Here is a 21,646-nt window from a genome sequence, read left to right as displayed (position 1 = left end):
GTGATTTAATGTTTCTCACACCTTGCAGCTCCAATAACTGTAATATTTGTTATTAACTGTTTAAGTTAATACTAAATTATATCCTATGAGTTATAGGCTATTACCTACCAGGGTACAGTGGTTACACCAAGTCATAAAAAACTCAGAGGCAGCCTCTTGATTACTCCCCTTGATACACACACAACTACAAATACACAACTGAATAAAATATACATACGGGTTCTTAATTTCAATGATATTGGATACTTAACCATTTAGCAATTAGTTTTATTTATAACATATCAAGTGATAAATGACTGTGATATTTAGATTACCCACGATTTTCTTGCATTTAATTAATAGCTCTGTAATCTTTACCTGATCTTGAGTAGTTTAAGACTTAATTTATCTATTGTATACTTTTACCTTAACTATTAGGCCTTCTTAAAGTTATTTTTTTATTAATTATGTTAATGCCTTAAAGGGTAATCAGTATATTAATAATGTACATTATACCATGCTATATAAAATATATTGTTAAACAGAATACAAAACTAAAAATTGAGGTAATGATTATACAATAATATCATGTTGTATTAATAGTATTGTATATAATGCCTTGTTCTTTAAAATGATTTAACTGTCATAATAAATATCAAATATAAGTAAACAGTTACATGAAAGTAGGTAGAAGGCGGTTACATCAGTAGAATAGTTATGTTTATTTAACTTAAAAGAAATTAAAATGTAAAAGGTTTCATATGGATTCTTTTTATCAAATTATTCTCTATGAATTGGATGACAACCAACAAATAATTTAATAATGTTATTATATTGTTATTTGTTATAATAATGTTATTGTTTATGTTCACAATAAACACTTCAGTATTAGACCAAATTAACATGTACCACAAATTAATTTGTATTTAATAGTCATCTATGCTATCAAGCCCGTAACTGGTGGAACTCCGGACCCTTAGAAATATACATCTATGCTCTTATTATGTGGAAATATATCCTATAAAATAGTAAATATGCAAAAATAAAATTTATTTTATCTTAATTATTTTCAACATTACTTATAAAGTATACATGATTGCTATTGAATTACAGTTTTTATCCTAAAAATCAATATTATATACAATTTTTTAAGAAATAAAATTTGTGTTAATACGATAATAAATACATAACAATTTAATGCAATTAGATAATTCACGACTATAAATAAGACTAAAAATACTATTTTACTATAAAATTGAACTAAAAAATAACATAGTATGCATTTAAAAACCACTTATATATGCAATGAAAAATCACAAATACAAAATTAACATAAGAAAATTAGTATTTTTCAGTTATATTAGCATAATAGCATACATACCTACACATACTGTATACTGTATACATACATATACATACATACATACATACATTCTGTCTCTTTACATTTAACTAAGTACCTATTTTAATGGTTAAGAATATACAATTATGTTGTTGTTTCATATTTCCCCCTATTTTATTATTAATTCTTGTTGGCTAACCTCCACCAAACTTTTTATTTTTCTTACTACTTTTTGTTCTGTATCATTGTCCGTTGAGATGCTTAAACATGGCTGTATCTAAAAAAAAAATATATTAATATCTAATTTTACAGCAAAACAATTTGATTATTTAAATATTTTTATATGTAATTATTATTATGACAATAATAGTTACCAATAATAATGCCATGAATTGTTTGATCCATAAAAGCAAATTTGTTTGAATTTTTCCCCTCATAATTATATAATGAGCAACATTGAACAGTAAACAATAATCTAAGCATTTAAGCAGTAGTATCTTCAATTGTGAAACAACCTCATTGCTTGAGCTGTTCAATTAAATAAAAAAAATCAACAATTATAATTATATTGTTAATTCATCAAATGTTAAACTCATATAAAAAATTATTTAAACATTGCATACAGTTAAATATCTTGATGCAGCTCATTTTAAAGATTCATCTAAATGTTGAATGTCATTTAAAGTGACAGCAGTATTAGTAAATTGTTCTCAGTTGAAATTGTGAGATACCGTAGCATCATTTTCTGATCTGGTCAACAACAATTTATTGAGCAAATCATTGGTTTTCCAATGTTCTTGTAACTGTAATATCATCAGTTGTTTTATTACCGATCTATATTTTATGAATAAATTTATTATTTATAAAGCAATACTTAAAAATAATTAATAAATATTTTTGTTAATTACCTTATAAATTTTTTGATTCATCGCGGTTATTTAACGGAATTTGATATGATGGGAAATTTGATAGTGAGGCAAATAATGGAGGTGAAAACTGATCATCTATAAAAAAAATTACTTTAAAAAAATTTGAATTGATAATTATTAAATATGGAATTAAAATATACCTGCAGATGGTATTGATTTTGATGTGTGAGCTTTTGGAACATCAAAACTAGGCAACTCTGAATTCCTTAAATAGTGGCTAGTAAATCCTTCCTGTGCCACTTCCATGGTTTCCTGAAGGTGAATATTGCATAGATAGATTATTGATATTTTCTCGCTTTTCAATTTGCATGCTCTTGCTCTCATGAATATCTTTATAACAATGACACCATAAATAGCTAAAAATACCAATAACAATAATTAATTAGGTATACATAAATTATTATGTATAAGATATTTACTCATGTATAAGGATTTTGCACCAGATGGAGAATTTGGCATATTATCAAATAAAGGAAACTCTGAATCCTTAAATCATAAAGCTTCTTTCAATATCTGAATATTAATGAATCCAATTGCCATTACTACTCTAAATGTCTGAACTAGATATTTGTTTCCACTTCCCAATTCATATCACATGTCCTGGTCTTGTGTACTATAAACATTGGCTATTACTTCAGCAGTTATAACCTATAAAATGAAAAAAAAAACGCAATAACCATAGATAATTTTACAATTAAAAACCAATTTAAAAGAACAATACATGAATATCAAATATATTAAACCCAAAGAAGCATCATTGATTTTAAATACAAAAAAAATATATCTTTAAAGCGCCCTTCCTCCTTTTTCATACGGACTGAGGACCGTCAATGGTGGAGTTAACGCTGAGATATGCAAAGGTAGGCATGTTCAAGATAAGTTAGGTAAACATAAGATTGTTATAAGCAAAAGTTAATAGTTTATAAATTTAACTAGTTGTTAATGCCCACTCTTAAAGATATGACTTAGTTACTTACATAATTGTATGTTAAAAAATAGATCCCATTTTACTAAACAATAATTTATAATTTACAATTTATACAACCATTCATAACTACTTACAATGTATTAGTTTGTTTATGTGTATTTCTTATTAGTTTTTATTATCTATGCAAAATAGATAATTAATTAATATAGTTATTGCATAAGAGTCATAAGACACAAGTGAAGTTTTCATTTTTCAATTCTTTAGTCATCAATTTGTAACGTACACTCCCTACACATACATTATGAACTTTTCGCTGACATTTATTACATTTTTCATCCAAGTAAAATTTACTTACTTATTTTCTGCACACATAATGCATCTTTCACTGATGTTTTCAGAGTATAGGTATCAAACTATCAAACATAGATACCGCAATGTATTTCTTAAATTTCTCACATTAACATCCTTTGAAAAGCTCTGCGTAAACATTGGACTATACATACTACAATAAAACAACACAAACACTCCGCAGTTGTTACTTGTTACTATCATTCTGTAAAGGATACTCTATTGTCTTAAGAATAATTTTATGGAGCAAATATTTCGCTTTTGCATTATCACACATTGAAAACAACATTTTTAGATTCTGAGCGGAGCTATGAATGTATTGATTTTACCACAGAATATATGAAATATAAAATATTAATATTAATCAATATTAATATAATATAATATTATTAAATTAATTAATATTAATATTAATATAAATATAAAATATTTCATATATTCTGTGATTTTACAATGATGTGTGTTTTTTTTTTTTTTTGTGTGTGTGTCTGTCATCACATTTTGGGGCAGTAAAAGTGCTTCAACTTCAGTACCTCGTTCGATCAGAAAGTGAATCTAGTAGGTACTTTGGGAGAAAATTGAAGTCAAAAATTCTTAATACTTTTCTAAATAATCGAGAAAAACAAACTAAAAATTAAGGGGAAAATGGGAAATTTTATCCACACTCATTTTTCGACAAAATCGATTTTGGTTTTTGATGTAACTTTAAAACAAATGACCATAGATACATGAAATTTTCACCTAATGTTTATTTAAGTATATTCTATCCACCATGCAATTTTCAAAAATTTTCGACTTAAGTTGAACTATTCATAGGCATTTGAAATTTTCAATCATTATTAGTTTTAGATTCTGAACGAAGTGATGAATGTCTTGATTTTACAATGATGTGTGTTTTTTTTTTTTTGTGTCTGTGTACAGCATAACTAGTCGAAATAATGCTTCGATTTCAAACTTTGGGGGTGGTTTCCGATGTAAAATTGAAGATCTTTGGTGCATTATACAGGTCAAAAGTAAACGTTTTCCAACAGTTTTCAAAAAAATCGAGAAAAACAAAAACAAAATGACAGAAAAACGGGAATTTTTACGCAAAACCCGTTTTCGACCAAATCGATATTTTTATATGGTTGTTATTCAAAAACTAATCACTGTAAATACTTGAATTTTTCACCAAATGTTAATGTTAGTGATATCTATATACAGTTTAATTTTCAAACATTTTTGACTTTTTTTGAGTTATTTATAGACCACTGAAATTTTCAATTTTTTTTTTGAAGTGCCGGTAAAAAAATGTTGGACGACCAAAAAAACTTGAAAATTTAATACAAGGTTCCTTATGAGTTGTTCTTATTGTAGCTGAAAAAAAATTAAAAATCGTAAGTCACAATTTTTTTAATAAGCGTTTACAGTTTAAAATTTTACGAAATCTATCGAAAACGCGAAAATTTGCAAATAATTTTGAAGTTGAAAAATCATAAAAATTTTTGCGTTTATAACTAAGGATTGAAAATTCAACACTAAGTTTTCCTTCAAGTAGCTATAGAGAAAACTCAAAGCATCATTATAGGAAAAATTTTAAGTGCGTTTGAATTTTAAATTTTTACGAAATAGCGTAACGATAACGATTTATCCTCAAATGATCTTAAACATTTGTTATTATTCAAAAAGTATAAGTTGTAGATACGTGAAAATTTTATCAGTTATTTAGATTGACATTTTCTTTACATGATTTGATTTTCAAAATATTTTGACTTTTTTGAGATATTTATAGCAGACGACTGAAATTTTCAATTTGTCTACAAATTTTTTTTTGAAGTGTCGATAAAATTTTTTTGGCCCTATCAAAATACTTGAAAATTTAATACAAAGTTCCTCATATAAGTTATTATTATAGTGATTAAAAAATTATATGAATATATAGGCACAATTTTTTTTTATTAGTATTTGAAGTTCAAATATTGACTTAATACGTAAAAATTACGGCAATTTTCAAATTATCTTAGATCGAAATTCATAAAAGTTTTTCTTTTTAATTCTAAGATTTGAGAATTTAATACAAGGCTCATAATATATTTTTACAATAGCAGTTGAAAAATAAAAGAAATATATTGGCACAATTTTTTTTTACAAGCATTCAAAGTTTGAATTTTGACAACATATGTAAAAATCACGAAAATCACGAAAATTCGCAAATTATTTTAAACTAGAAATTCATAAAAAATTTTCTTTTGAAATCTAAGATTTGAAAATTTTTAATAATCTATAATATATCCTAGACAGATAAACCGTCTTCGCTCAGAATCGTTTTTCGTATACAATGATATAATATCATTGGATTCAAATTTAATTCGATCCATTACAGTAACCCACTTGTAACCTACTGTACAGCAGAGCGAAATCCACGACTTACCCGCCTATTTTTAATTGAGGTAAGTATAAGTAACCTGATTCTGGACGCATAGGATCCAAGTAAAACACACAGCCCAAAATGAAGTCCATAATAAATAAAGTCCAATGATTACCTTCAGGATTGATCGGTAAAAATAACACACAGTATATTTAGTCCAATCAAATTTAGATATTTCAACTTTGGTACTACACCAAATTGTATATTGCTTATTACTTTTAACTTAAATTTCAATTATTTTTAAAACGCACAATTTCAATATAATTGATATTAATATGTGGGGATGGCCACATTATATTATAACATTTTTAGAAAACTTTTTACGTTCTACATTAATAAACTAAAAAAAATAAGTGCCTATATAAAAATATAACAGGTACATTTACAAATGTACAGTTATCAAACATTTGTTGGTTGGTGAATATTGTATTTGGATAACATTGTCATAGTCAATTTTCAAATAAAGTCAAAGTCAATTAAATGTGTTTTTGGTCGTCTATACCTACTTCTAATGTGGTCATCACCACCTATTAAAATAAATTATATTGAAATTGAACGTTTTAAAAATAATTGAAATTTTAAGTTTAAAAAAAGCGATTTGTATTTGGTGATTAAAAATACCTGGGACTAAACGTTTCATGGGTAGCTAAATAAATACTCGAATAATATACTAAGGTATATTATTATTTATTAGTATATGATATTATCCGTGAAATAAGTATACTAGTATACATAATTATTCATGTGGGCCAAATGTCCTATTCAGTATTCTAATAATAGACGGGGACGAAATGTCCGTGGACCATAGACATATTAAGAAATAATATATTCTTAATATGTCTATGCCGTGGACTCGTTTTTTTGACGGGGATGAAACGGTGTGTGCGAAATGTCTTTTTACCATGCTATACATCTAAATATCCGACCACTGCCAATATATTATTTTCTTATATGTTTAGAACTTATACAGGCAATCCGATGTACACATTCTTATCAAAGACTGACTAGGTCATTAATATTATTGTTTATGTTGATTAATGAACAATGACTATAGACTATAGACTATAGTCTTAGTAGTCTTTATAGAGTATAGACGTTAGACTTGAGCAGTTCACGGTAGTGAGACTCACGGTACACATAAGTAAGTAAATATCTGAGGTCTCTAAAATTTTAAATGTTTGTTAAACGTCACTTAATAGTTAACTGCATGTTGTCTGTAACTGTTTTTAGTTCACACAATGTATTATATCATGGTTCTCAATTCTCAAAACTGAAATACATGATGTACCACCTACTAAGAATTAGGAAGTCCAGCCAATGAATTGACAATTTTTCAGATGATGATTTTCTTAAAGGCAATTATACAGACAAAGTATACATTTTAAGGATTCTAATTCAAGTTATAAAAACATTAATATTAAAGTGAATTCTAAAATTAAAAGCTAAAAATGTTATTGTGGGAACCTTAGAGAATTTTATTGATATTTTAATTTATAAATGAGTTATTTGTATGGTCATATTATTATATTGTCTGATATTATGTGATACAGTTTTATTATGGTATATCTAAATGTGTGCGTGGATTGATATTTGTGTCCAAAGTGCTCAGCCCGTTTAGTCATGATAAATATATAAATAAATAACAATGTAAAATATATGTTACAAATTTTAAATACCCATAACTTCATTTAAAAATAAAATATAAATAAATATTTACTTGTAAAACATATTTCTTTCAATTTTGATTCTATGTTAATTCTAATATTAAAGCTAACATTACAAAATTGGATCTGCTGTGCAGATTTGGTTGTTATGTTTACCTTAGGTCTGAGAGAAAATATATGGTGCATTGAAATATTTTAATAAACAAACTTTTAATTTGTAGGTGTTAAAATTTTGTTGAACCAGTATCCAGTTTTAATAGTACAGACAGCTTGAACATATTAATTAAATTGTAAAGAAACACTTAACAAGTATTAAAAATTCAATATTCCGACAATAGAACATTCGGAGTTTGCACTCTCGTTAGCGGTTGTTAACTACTAGCCAATCACAGCAGTCCTATCATCAGAGGCTGCACAGTTTTTCCAAACTTATTTGGAATATGGTAAGTATAGTAATATAATTACTTATGACCAAAATAGCCTATGAAATAGAAAAATAATACAAGTTCACACTGTACCTAATATATTATGCATACAACTACACATATATTAACTATAGTTATATATGTCAGTATGTCATATTGGCAATATACTGTTTGTCCTCCAAGATGTTATCAAAATAAATCAATAACACATAATTTGTGGTAGTTGAGTTACACAATATGATCTATATGGTTACACTTAAAATATATTTACAAGAATTACAATTAAATACATTTGTTTCTTTGTTGTATATAGCAAAAGAGGGGTTCCAAGTTCCAGATAGACCAAGATATCAATGTATAACATGGACACTCAATTAAGTTTTCTTCAGTTCATTTGTATATTTCATCTTTGTCAATTTCAGATGGATGACATACTGAGTGATATTACTGGATAACCATTTGATCATTTTTGAAATTAATTATGATTGTGAGGAATGAAGTATAGACATTAAATTATTGTTAAGATTGTATGAATCAAATTTGTTTAGTAACATGTTATAAATTAAAATTAAATTAAGTTGTGCATTTGTTTAATATTGTAATAAATTAGTAACAGTTATAAAATATATTGGTTTAAATTTATAAAAAATAAAAAATAATTTATTTTTATTTAGAATTAAGCTCACCAGAAACTTAGGTCTTAAGTATTGAAAGTATTATAAAATATTTCAAATATTCATGATATTTTAAATGTCTAACTACATAAATCCGACTCTTTAGTATAATGTGCAAACATTTCTATTTGCTGTCTAATAATTTGTCTTAAATATAACTAATGAGATTTTATATTTAATTTATAATTAATACAACTAATAACTTATCTACCGATAGGTACTACCTTGAATATTCAAATTAAAAATGTTCTTGAGAACTTTGCATGTCAATAGAGATTTGGTTACCAGCTTATTTGTTTTACATTATTAAACATACCATAAATTATTATATTTGTATAAAGGTGTATAAATTATATTTATATGTTTATATAATAGTTTAATGGAATTAATTATGAATGTTATGATGTTAGAAATGTAAAATTTTTTAGTTGTATGCAAGAGACTTATACAGTATTACAATTCACACAACGAACATCTTAATATGTTATTGTAATACACAGTACTTTAAAAAAATATAAAAATCACTTGTGTTTAAAAATTATTTCTAAATATATTTATAACACAGAAAGATATATTATAGGTACTTAGGTACATATTACAGTATCTTTATAGGTATGTATAATGATTTATTTACATTATTTCTTCAAGAAATGTATTTTTGTATGGTCCTTTATTTAAGTTTGATAATTTAACCTGTGCATAGGCGTGCACAGACATAGCTTGCAGGTGGTCCATTCCTATTTTAGTATTTTACAATTAATCACTATATTCGCTACTATTTTTGCCACCATCCAAAATGTTTTTCTATCCACAATAATAGAAATGCTTGGCATGGTCTATAAATGCAGATGTACCTAGCAAGCCTATAGATACCTTTTATTATAATATGTTCATGCCTATTGCCTATGATAATTGATAACTATTAAGAAAACAAATTTTAGATTTAATTTTTGATTGATTTATTACAAAAGATATACTAAGAGTAACATACTTGAATAAAAAAATAGTTTTCAAGATTCAGCAGGTGGTGTATTTGCATACCCTGCACCACCCATGCGCACGCATATAGAGCATAAGAGATTAATAATGAATAATAAATTAACAATCTTATATTATGCTTACCTGTTTAAAGCCATTTAACATATAAATCCAATACAAAATACATAAATATAAAGTTTAATTCTATTACATTTTTCTTGCTATGTTAATAAACATAATCTAAATACCATTGTAATGTATGATTAAGAAGTTATAAATAAAACTATTTGATGCCATTATATTAAACTCTTATGAAACTACTATGTGGACATTAATAAATCATTGTCGATTTATAATTCACCAATTTATGAATAATATAATATTAAACAAAATAAAAATTTAAATAATATTCTATTTGGCGGCCAGCAATACTATAATTTGTTATTTATTCCAAGCCGAACAGATATGACACATTTCTTCCATGATATACTGATATAAACCGTTTTTTTTTTCTAGTGATATAAACCGTTTTTATTTACTGTCTGGTACTAAAGTCTTAAACACAATATTATTTTAAAGATGGCCTCTCTGAGCGTTCCTGGATGATAAGGTATGGGGTAATATAATTTATATTCCATGAACAAGTAATTTTTTCTTCTATTTTTTTTTTATTTGTGATTAAAAGTAAAATAATTATTGTACAGTATTTTATAATTGGTAACAAATAAAAAGTTGTCGATATCATGGAATACCATAAAATTTAAGAAAATATAATTTAGTACAATTATTATTTCTGTACTTTTCTTCAAATTTCGAAATTCAAACAACTAACAGCAAATGTTAATTTATTAATATGTCTATGTTACTATTAGTGCGTAGTGATAACTCAAAATGGTTACCTATTGGTTACTACTAGTAACATTGGTGCTGCTGCTTTATAAACCGAAATTTACTTTTTACATGCGATGGATGTTATGTTATTTTGATATACTCTTATTTTTCATACAGTTATAAAATTACTTGTCTATAAATTTAAAAGTATATTCTATACTACTTTAAATATAAGATAATGTAATTAAAAGTTATATAGATTTATACTTAATTAAACATTAGTTAAACTATAGTAATATAAAAGGTGGGAAAGTAATGGTGCAGAGGTACCTAAATACTTATTCCCACATTTTTACACTTCAATAATTACAACTTATGTAGTTATGTGGAATCTTATAGGTATTAAATTGTTAACAGTATAATGTCCTACACATAAAGTTCTTTTCACAATGGATAGAAAATATAATAATGTAATATAAGTCCATGGTTTATATAATTCACAATGAAGCATAAATATGTATACAGGTTGTCCCACAGAGATCTGACAAATGAAATAACTTTTGTTCTTATCAATATTTAAAAAAAATTTCTTTTAAATATAATTCATAGACACTTGCGCTACATATATAGAATACATTTTTAATTTTTTAATACTGAAAATAAAAAATTGATAAAATTTATTTTCGAGATATTCAATATAGCCAATTTGTAAATCTGATTTTTAGAAAAATGTATATGGTAAAAACACATATTTAAGCAAAATGGCTGATTTTTTAAAAAGTTTTTAAATATCAATATTTTCGTTAAGTAAATTATAGTAAATTATGGTCATTTTTAGTTTATACATCACATATTATTAAAATAAATGCAATAAAAAAATAAAAAAAGCGGGTAAGTCGTGGATGTCGCTCTGCTGTACAGTAGGTTACTGTAATGGATGGGTTCAAATTTGAATGCAATGATAGGTATCATTGTATACGAAAAACGATTCTAAACGGAGATGATTTGTCAGTCTAGGATATATTATATTTAAATATTGTCATATATTCTATTTTGAAACAAATATTTTATTTTTCAATTAAGACGCATTTTGCATAAGGCACGGTTAATCAATTAGTGTAGTTATCATATAGTCATCATAATTCATAATACCTTATATTATTGTGGTGATTACGACGTGTTATCACCACTTACGCTAGCGCGTCCGTTTATTATTGTCGTTACCATGTTGTTCCTAACATTGAATTATTTGTACTTGTATTTTTTGTCTATGTTCCTTGTATTATTCACTGCGTGAATTATTTTAACTTATTGTATTTGTATATTTATTCTCTTTGTTACGTCGCCCGCGACGACTTTTCGTACACTTTTTCTCCCGCCGCGCGCGATAGCTTTTTCGCCGTTACGGGCTCGAAGCCATCATCGCTCGCCGTGTTGAGTTACTTTTTTCGTGACCGTCGTTCCCTCAAGTCCGTACTCTCACCGACCCGCGGCTATCGTTACGACTCACGTCGTCAAATCATATTTGTTGTAGTACTTTTTATATTGCCGTGTAATAAAATTTAACTATTTAAACTTGACTTAATAATTATCTTAACCTTCTGATTTTGTCAGACACGTTGGTCGTTAGAGTTGAGACGGTATTCCTCCTCTAACGCCACATTGGTGACCTCGAATCAAACGACGCACGTGTCGAAACCCGCCGCCGAGTACACACGCCTTGTGTCCCATCGTTTTTTGGCTCTCGCCCGCGTTTCGACGTCGTGTCACGTGTTTCGTCCTCACGAGTCTCACGCGCCATTCCGCACATTGGTGACCTCGAGTTCCGAACGCAAGTTTTTTTTTTCCGTTTCCGCTCGCCGTCGAACGTAGTGTAAGTCCGCGCGTTCGCAAGTCCGTCGCCGATATTTCGTTTCGACCACGTGCGTCGTTGTCCCGTTTAGTGTCCCGGCCTGAGCTATACCCGCGTTTATCCACGCAATCACACGGTATGTTGTCGGACGCACCGGTTGTTACCGCGCCGCTCACCGTCATCGCTTCGACGCCCGGCATCACGTCGCTTACCACCACGATGACATCGCCCGTTGTTTCGACCGCGACTTCGGAGGTCTCGGCGGTCGCGCATGTCAGGTTACCAGGGTTCTGGCGCAGCTCCGCGACCCAGTGGTTCACGCACGCGGACGCCATGTTCGCGAACAAGCGAATACGCTCAGATTTGTCGCGCGTGAATCACGTGCTTGAGGCGCTCGATGAAGAGGGCGTGCGAGCTATCACGGATCTTTTGGGGCCCGAGGCATCGTACGACGCGATTCGTCAACGCCTCGTCACAACATACAGCATCCCGCAGGCCACGCGTTTCCAAAGTATGATCCAGCCAGGCGGCATGGGTGACCGCACCCCGTCGAGACTGCTGCGCGACATGAGAGACGTCTACCCCGACGGGATGTCAGATCAAGCTTTGGTGGCGTTCTGGATGAGCAAGCTCCCACCACCCGTCCGCACCGTCGTCGCCGGTCTCACAGGCTCCACCGAATTCCTAGCCGAACGCGCTGATCGCGTGTGGGAAGCGTGCCAGTTCGCGGAGATGGCTGTCGTCGATCAGAACCCTCCCAGTTACGACTCGCGTGAGCCAAATCCAGTCACGCGCAGAAACGCTGCGACGGCTTCAAGCGCTCAAGACACGCGTTTCCTCGCCCTCGAGGAAGCTATTCACGCGCTTACCGCTCAAGTCGCGTCCCTTGCGACGTCGCAAGCCGCTGCGCTAACGCGCACGACAAACGATCGTGACACACATCAGCAACGCGACCGTTCCCGCTCGCATTCTCATCATCGAGCTACCAGTGCGACATCAGGTTGGTGTTACTACCATGCCAGGTATGGCGCAGACGCGCGGAAATGTCGCGATCCGTGCGCGTACTCTTCGCCTGTGATGCGGAAAAATCCGTGAGGCGGCGGTGTTGCATCAACACCTCGCCGCGCAACAGCAACACCGACTCTTCGTCAATGACACCCGCACCGGACGCCGATTTTTAATTGACTCTGGTGCGGAAATTTCGGTGTTGCCGCGACCCCACAATCTTACGAAAAGCATCAATCAAACAACGAGCGCCGATATAAGACTCGTCGCCGCAAACGGCTCACAAATCAAAACATACGGGCCAAAGCAACTACATCTCGATCTTGGGTTCAAAAGACTGTTTTCGTGGACTTTCGAAATGGCCGACGTTTCGCGACCGATTATCGGAGCCGATTTCCTACACTACTACGGGTTGCTCATCGATATACGCCGAAACCGCCTCGTCGGTCTCGCGGTAAACAGTTCAGTGAAAATTACGCCCGCTACCGTATCGTCCTCGGCCGCGATATGCGCCATCGCCAGACCGTCGAAATGGACCGCCATACTTCTAGACTACCCCGAAGTCACGCGTGAATCGCCTGTGCCGACAGATTTTTTACACGGAGTGGTACACGAACTGCATACCACGGGACCAGCTCTTTTCGCCCGACCACGCCGACTTCCGCCCGATCGACTACGGATCGCACGTCAAGAATTCGATTTCATGCTGCAAAAAGGCATTTGCAGGCCGTCATCGAGTTCATGGGCCAGTCCACTACTTTTGGTGCCCAAAAAAGATGGTACGTTCCGACCGTGCGGCGACTACCGTCGTCTTAACGCTGTAACAGTCGCCGATCGATACCCATTGCCGCATCTACACGATTTCACGGCAAATCTCGCCGGTAAGACTGTTTTCACAAAACTCGATCTGGTACGTGCCTATCATCAAGTGCCTATCGCCCCGAACGACGTACACAAAACCGCGGTCACGACGCCGTTCGGTTTGTTCGAGTTTCCCGTCATGTGTTTCGGACTGCGCAACGCCGCGCAAACGTTTCAACGATTTATCAACGATGTACTACGCGGACTGGATTTTGTGTTTGCGTACATCGACGACGTGTTAATCGCTTCACACGACGAAGCCGAACACATCAAACACGTTCGTACCGTTCTCGAGCGTTTTCAAAGGTACGGCGTCGTAATCAGTCCGGCGAAGTGCGTTTTCGCGGCTGACTCAATGCTATTTCTCGGGCACGTTATCGACAAAGACGCGTGCGGACCGAACGCCGAACGCGTTGTCGCTATACACGAATGGGCGCTGCCCAACACCAAGAAGGAGCTCCAGCGATTTTTGGGTTCAATAAATTTTTATCATCGATTTATTCCGAACGCCGCCGAGATGCAAGCGCCCCTTTACAGCCTTGCGTCGCAAATCAAAAATCGCGATGGACCGACGACACTCGGACCACCTTCAATGCGTGTCGCCAGGCTCTCGCCGACACCGCCAAGCTCGCTCATCTTGATCAGAACGCCCCCCTTCGCCTCAACACCGACGCATCTAACGTGGCAGTGGGCGCCGTTCTCGAGCAACGCGTCAACGATCAGTGGCAACCTCTCGGTTTCTTTTCAAAAAAGCTCTCGCCGGCCGAACAGAGGTACAGTACGTACGACCGAGAGCTTCTCGCTGCCTTTTTGGGCACACGGCATTTTATTCACATGATCGAGGGGCGCAGAACAACGTTGCGTACGGATCACAAGCCGCTGACGTACATGTTCACGCTCAAATACCATAGATAGGTATACGAATACCTGATTTGAGGATAAATCGTTATCATTACGCGATTTCATAAAAATTTAAAACTCAAACGCTCAAAACATTTTTCCTATAATGGCGCTTCAAATTTTCTCTATAACTATTTGAAGCAAAACTTATAGAAAACTTGGTGTTAAATTTTATAACCTTAGATATAAATACAAACAATATTATGAATTTTGAACTACAAAATAATATGCAAATATTCATGGTTTTGATGATATTTCAATGTTTGAAATTCAAATGCTAATAAAAATTTAATTTGCATTTCCGGTGGACATTTTTTTTGTGATAAAGATTGAAAAACTTGTAAGGAATCTTATATTAAATTTTTAAATCTTAGTTTAATTAAAATAATTTGTGAATTTTTGTGATTTTTACGTATGTTGTCAGAATTAAAATTTGAATGCATGTAAAAAAAAAATGTAGCTATATATTTCTTTTAATTTTCAACTGCTATTGCAAAACTATATTATGAGCCTTATATTAAATTCTCAAATCTTAGAATTAAAAAGAAAAACTTTTATGACTTTTATGACTAAAAAATACTTACCGTTTATACATTTTGTTTAGCTGAGATGATTGGCAAGCTCACTTTGACATTCAATCGTACTAGACAGGCCGTGATCACTAGAGAGTTGATTGAAATTATTTCTGGAGCAGCAGCATTAGAATAATTGTATTTTATAAATATCATAAAATTATAGAGTTGGAGAACAACAGTAAAAGAAATGAAATTCCATACATTTGAAAAAATAAAATCAGTGGTATTTATCAATTAGAAATTTATGTGTAAATTATTTAAAACAATTATCTGGGATTAGGGTTGAAGTATGGCTTTTGGGTCCGAGAAAAATATCCGAAAAAATTACAAGTCCTTATCATAATTTAGCAATCAGTGTGACCGCCCGAAGAAATATTAAAACTATAATTAAAATATATAATAATAATATATAAGTATATTATATAGTATATTATTATTATATTATATATTAAGTTAATTTGCATAGTATAATATTACGCACTATTTTAATATGCTAAATATTCAAATTACGTGAAATTCCTATACTTCCTATATTATAATAACTATAATAAAAAATAAGCATATAAAATCAAATCATAATAGCTAAGTATACATACCTATAAAAATTGCATGTATTTAATGTATTGTATGTATTTAACACATTGTATTACTTTTTTAGTTAAGTATACTAAAAATGTCAAAATATCTTATCACAATAATGATTTTATTTTCGTACGCCGCCATAGAAAAACGTCCCGCAGTCAAAATTTCGATTTTTCGATTTTCCGACCGTTTTTCACGGACGTGTATGGCTATTGGGTCTCGATAAAAATGTCAAAATATCGAAAAAAACCTTAATGATTGTTGTATTATAGGGAATAAAAAAGGCCGTTACATATTTCTACTATATTATTATGTTTATTTCAATGTATTTATTTTATTGAAATTAAATATAAATATATATTGATATATATTATATCTACAGACTACATTAAATAGGTAGTAACTATATTATGTATTTATAAATTAATGTACTTGCGCAGCGACTTTATTCTGAATTAGTTCTGAAATTAAAACATATAATACAGTTTTTTTACATCTACTTATACCTATATAATATTATGAAAAAAAATTTCAAAATTTCATTAAAAAAATTTCAAAATATCGAAAAACGTCTAAGAGGTTTTTCGTTCGTGTACCGTAGTAGATAAACGTCACGTAGTCGGATTTTCGATTTAAGTACTTGTACTGAGTGAGTACTTTAAATACTTACCCTGCATTTCAGCACTCAGGGCATTGACAATTCTCAATATTACGGGTCATTGGATTAAATCCGATCCCGGGATATGCACGTGCTATATCAGACATGAATCGTACAAATTGGTCCTGCACAGTACCACATCTTTGCAGGATATTTGTACGGTACATCCATTCACCAATATACGAATCTGCAACTGCTTTTGAATTGCACCTTATTAAAATTCGTTTTAATTCTCTCCAAGCCCGTTCGATATGCTGTGTGTGGTACCGCAATGGAGCAAGTCCGTTATTAGGAAGGCCCCCCTCCCATTGCTTATCATAACATTCAGGTGTAAAGCGTCCTGCTGGCACCCACAAAGGAGGCAAATGTTTAGGGGGTTCCATAAAATTTGTCGAGTGATTAACAACACCATGACCGCTAAAAAAAAATGTTTATCCTGTATATATATATATATATATATTATATTGTCAAACTGCATGATCGTCAAAATTACAAAATAATATATAAATAATTTTTGTATAAATATTGTTTTTTCAATGTATGTTACGTTAAAAATGTAGTGTCTAGATTGTAGTATTATATTGGCAATATTTTAATTTAACATTAAATTTAAATTTAAATATTTGTAAATTGGTAGCTCAAAAATTCTTATATAATTACCTAAATATCTGACCACAAGGATTATAGCCTCTCCACATATCACTACAGATAAATGTGTCATCGTCTATATAAGTCTGCATTATTGACAATAGCGTATCTGTAGTTCTGTCGGGAACAATTTTACCAAACACTTTTTTAGTCGTACGACTTATACCGCCTACAATTAAATTTTGAAATAAAATGTAAATATTTTGTTTAAAATACGTTTATTAAATACATTTTAAATTAGGTATTTATTAATACCAAAAAGCCAAACAGCATTCCATGTCATTACTCGTCCCACATTGTATTTGGCTTTAAACAAATGTGTCTCATCTACTTCCACGATGTCTCGACTACCTCCTATTAATATATAGTCGTGGTTTGCAATTTTCGTAGCAACATCGCGGAAGTACTCGCAAAATGCTAACGCAGTTTCTTTTGAAACTTGAACCTTTTGTTAAAAAAGGAAAACTAATTATTTTAAATTTACGAAAAATAATTCTATAATCATGTATATATTTTTGTATAATACGGTAAATATATGTTAATAATAAATACGATTTTTGATTTTAGTAGATTTAATATTTTTGTATATTTAATTTAATATTACCTATGTAATATTAAAAATAAAATTAGATGCAAAAATAATAATTTGCGAAATAAGAGCCGATCTCCTGATTATTAATATTTTTAAGTGTAAAAATTAAGTATTAATATTTACCTCCTGTTGGATAGTGGATGTATTGGATTTCATTATCCAAAGGTACGCCATTTGTACTATTTTATGTGTACCCAACTCTCCTGCAGTATGTACATATTCCAAAAAAGTATTTTTGGTAGGTGAAATTTTGTGGCCTTCAGAGCACTTGAACCTATATTTTAATTTGCGACTTTGGTCTGCCACTTTAAACATACACCTACCGCAGTGACATTGAGGGATGTCAAATTCACCAGGTATTATACCAAAATGAATGAATACAGATTCACCTCGTATACTTGCATTAACATCAGTACCTAAATAGGCACCGAGTGAAAACACTGTAAGGTGGTTAGGCAAAAGTAAATTATTTAACTCCATACTACAAAGACAAATATTTGTATATTGGATAGAACAGCTAGTTCACGAATGCTAACTAATAATATTCTAAATTTCTAAAAGTTGTAAACGATAATCAATTATAGTTATATAATACCATCATAATAGGTTTTCAAAATAACGCACGATAAGAATAATTGAAATTACAGGAATTAAATATAATAATATAATTTATTATTTTGCACAAAATATGTGAGGCTTTGGATGTAATACGTAAAATACTTTATTTATATAATCCTTGTGGTCAGATATTTGGGTAATTATATAAGAATTTTTGAGCTACCAATTTACAAATATTTAAATTTAAATTTAATGTTAAATTAAAATATTGCCAATATAATACTACAATCTAGACACTACATTTTTAACGTAACATACATTGAAAAAACAATATTTGTATAAAAATTATTCATATATTATTTTGTAATCTTGACGATCATGCAGTTTGACAATATAATATATATATATATTATATAGGATAAAAATTTTTTTTTAGTGGTCATGGTGTTGTTAATCACTTGACAAATTTTAAATGTAGAGTAATTAGGTAATATAAACAAATAAAAAAAAAAAATTAAACTTTTGGTTCATAATATTATATAGGTATAAGTAGATGTAAAAAAACTGTATTATATGTTTTAATTTCAGAACTAATTCAGAATAAAGTCGCTGCGCAAGTACATTAATTTATAAATACATAATATAGTTACTACCTATTTAATGTAGTCTGTAGATATAATATATATCAATATATATTTATATTTAATTTCAATAAAATAAATACATTGAAATAAACATAATAATATAGTAGAAATATGTAACGGCCTTTTTTATTCCCTATAATACAACAATCATTAAGGTTTTTTTCGATATTTTGACATTTTTATCGAGACCCAATAGCCATACACGTCCGTGAAAAACGGTCGGAAAATCGAAAAATCGAAATTTTGACTGCGGGACGTTTTTCTATGGCGGCGTACGAAAATAAAATCATTATTGTGATAAGATATTTTGACATTTTTAGTATACTTAACTAAAAAAGTAATACAATGTGTTAAATACATACAATACATTAAATACATGCAATTTTTATAGGTATGTATACTTAGCTATTATGATTTGATTTTATATGCTTATTTTTTATTATAGTTATTATAATATAGGAAGTATAGGAATTTCACGTAATTTGAATATTTAGCATATTAAAATAGTGCGTAATATTATACTATGCAAATTAACTTAATATATAATATAATAATAATATACTATATAATATACTTATATATTATTATTATATATTTTAATTATAGTTTTAATATTTCTTCGGGCGGTCACACTGATTGCTAAATTATGATAAGGACTTGTAATTTTTTCGGATATTTTTCTCGGACCCAAAAGCCATACTTCAACCGGGATTAGTTATATTAAAAAGCTATAACATATATCAATATACAAAAACTTTTTATATTCTAATAATTCAACTGTAATAACTTATTATTAAAAATTAGACATGGAAAAAAAATGAAAACATAATTTTATGGTGGCCACTGGTGAGCATGTATTTTAATGATTTAATTATATAGTAATGTAGGAAGATAGTGATGATCATTTATTTTTCAGCTAAATTACTAATATGCGAACTGCATACTACTAATTTTGTCTGTACAATGATTTTTGTAAGTAGATCTATGAAGATACAGAATATAAATGATAAAATGTTTTGTCATTAGATGATGATCTAAGGTTTTGTATTTTGAGATAAGAAATTAATATTTCAAATATCACTTCAAACAAAATACAAATATTGAATTTTATATGTTTTATAATTATTTAGGCTATTTATTTGATCATATGATTGATTTTAAATAATTTTTGACAGACAATAAACTGATATCACTGTTGTATACTTAAATTCACCAACACATTTATGAAGTATATAAGTATATTACTAAACAATTTAAATTAAATAAATGTTAAGTAAATAAAATTATTTATTTTTATTACTATTAGCTAACATTATTTAGTTTAAAATGTTATATAAGATAAATGTTATTATGGTTTAAGGAACAAAATTGTATAAAAAAACTTTTTTTCATTTTAAACTAAATAGTGTTAGCTAATAATAATAATAATAACTTTTTTTCTAAAAAGTTATAGATTCATGTAAAAGACCATATTTTAAACTGTGGAAACAATCATTGAATATGACATAAATAGAAAATATGTAAATAATTATTATTCTTTTTTAAGAAGATGTGATTATTTGATTTCATTCACTGACCAACACTCAGCATACTAAATAATTAGCTTTTTTTACATATTCATATAACATGCATATTAAATAACAATAATTAAAAGGTGATGAAAAAATTGACTTATACCATGTTTTATATTGCAATAGATAACTGATTAACATTTATAAGTTGTAAATAAGTACAATTTTATGTTCAAATAGAAATATGTATGATGTATACGTTATAATATAATATAATAAAATTTTTAACATGATTATAAGTTATGATAGTGCCAGTAATTTATTTTATTTTAATTGAACATTCGTATGGATAATTTATGTAACCATGATTTATAATTTGTTAGATAGGGGCCCTACAGTAGAACATAGTTTATACTATAAACTAAAAAACTTAAAAAATAATAAGTAATTATTATTTATAATCAGTATTTGAAAGTGCAAATAATTTATTTTCAAGATTATCTGAAATTTAAAAACATGCCAGATTGATTAATTGATCAATGGTAAAAATATGCAATTGTATAAATATATAATTTTATAGAACAATAAATTATTGGGATTTAGAATCCATAGTTTTTAACTATCCCATTATCACTACCGTAATTACATTTTACATATAATATAATATTTCTTTGTCTTTCATAATTTTTATTTTCATTTTGACCATTCACATAAAAACCTCATTTTAAAAATGTAAACAAGGTTTCCGTTTTATT

The 21,646-nt window shown here is 29.9% G+C and overlaps 1 protein-coding gene and 2 long non-coding RNA genes across 6 annotated transcripts; 2 read left to right on the top strand and 1 right to left on the bottom strand.

Annotated features, from left to right (window-relative positions):
• Positions 1 to 1,012: 1,012 nt before the first annotated feature.
• Positions 1,013 to 2,362, bottom strand: LOC149061416 (uncharacterized). Of its 2 annotated transcripts, none has more exons than XR_016189822.1 (4): positions 2,230 to 2,362; positions 1,945 to 2,124; positions 1,696 to 1,849; positions 1,013 to 1,598 (listed from the first exon to the last, which is right to left on the bottom strand). It is a non-coding gene; the product is annotated as an uncharacterized LOC149061416 (long non-coding RNA). The 2 variants fall into 2 exon arrangements; XR_016189821.1 differs by having other exon boundaries at positions 1,945 to 2,155; positions 2,230 to 2,331.
• A 3,902-nt stretch (positions 2,363 to 6,264) lies between these two features.
• Positions 6,265 to 9,188, top strand: LOC149061415 (uncharacterized). 3 transcript variants are annotated; one of them, XR_016189824.1, is made up of 4 exons: positions 6,265 to 7,074; positions 7,164 to 7,305; positions 7,819 to 8,040; positions 8,336 to 9,188. It is a non-coding gene; the product is annotated as an uncharacterized LOC149061415 (long non-coding RNA). The 3 variants fall into 3 exon arrangements; XR_016189823.1 differs by having other exon boundaries at positions 6,267 to 7,074; positions 7,164 to 7,288; XR_016189825.1 differs by lacking the exon at positions 7,164 to 7,305 and having other exon boundaries at positions 6,279 to 7,074.
• Positions 9,189 to 12,690: 3,502 nt separating this feature from the next.
• LOC149061414 (uncharacterized) lies at positions 12,691 to 13,452 on the top strand. Its single transcript, XM_089214979.1, has one exon. It carries the CDS (start codon positions 12,691 to 12,693, stop codon positions 13,450 to 13,452), a length of 762 nt encoding a protein of 253 aa, XP_089071105.1.
• Positions 13,453 to 21,646: the final 8,194 nt, after the last annotated feature.

Source organism: Diuraphis noxia, unplaced genomic scaffold (assembly GCF_037042655.1).
Source record: "Diuraphis noxia isolate RWA-SAM2 unplaced genomic scaffold, SU_Dnox_SAM2 contig0001, whole genome shotgun sequence".
Classification (NCBI taxonomy): domain Eukaryota; kingdom Metazoa; phylum Arthropoda; class Insecta; order Hemiptera; family Aphididae; genus Diuraphis; species Diuraphis noxia.
Note: the sequence above shows the minus strand (reverse complement) of the source record. Positions and strands in the feature narration are given on the sequence as shown.

Coding starts and splice junctions, on each gene's coding strand:
- LOC149061414 (XM_089214979.1), top strand. CDS start 12,691: ATGTTCGCGAACAAGCGAATACGCTCAGATTTGTCGCGCGTGAATCAC.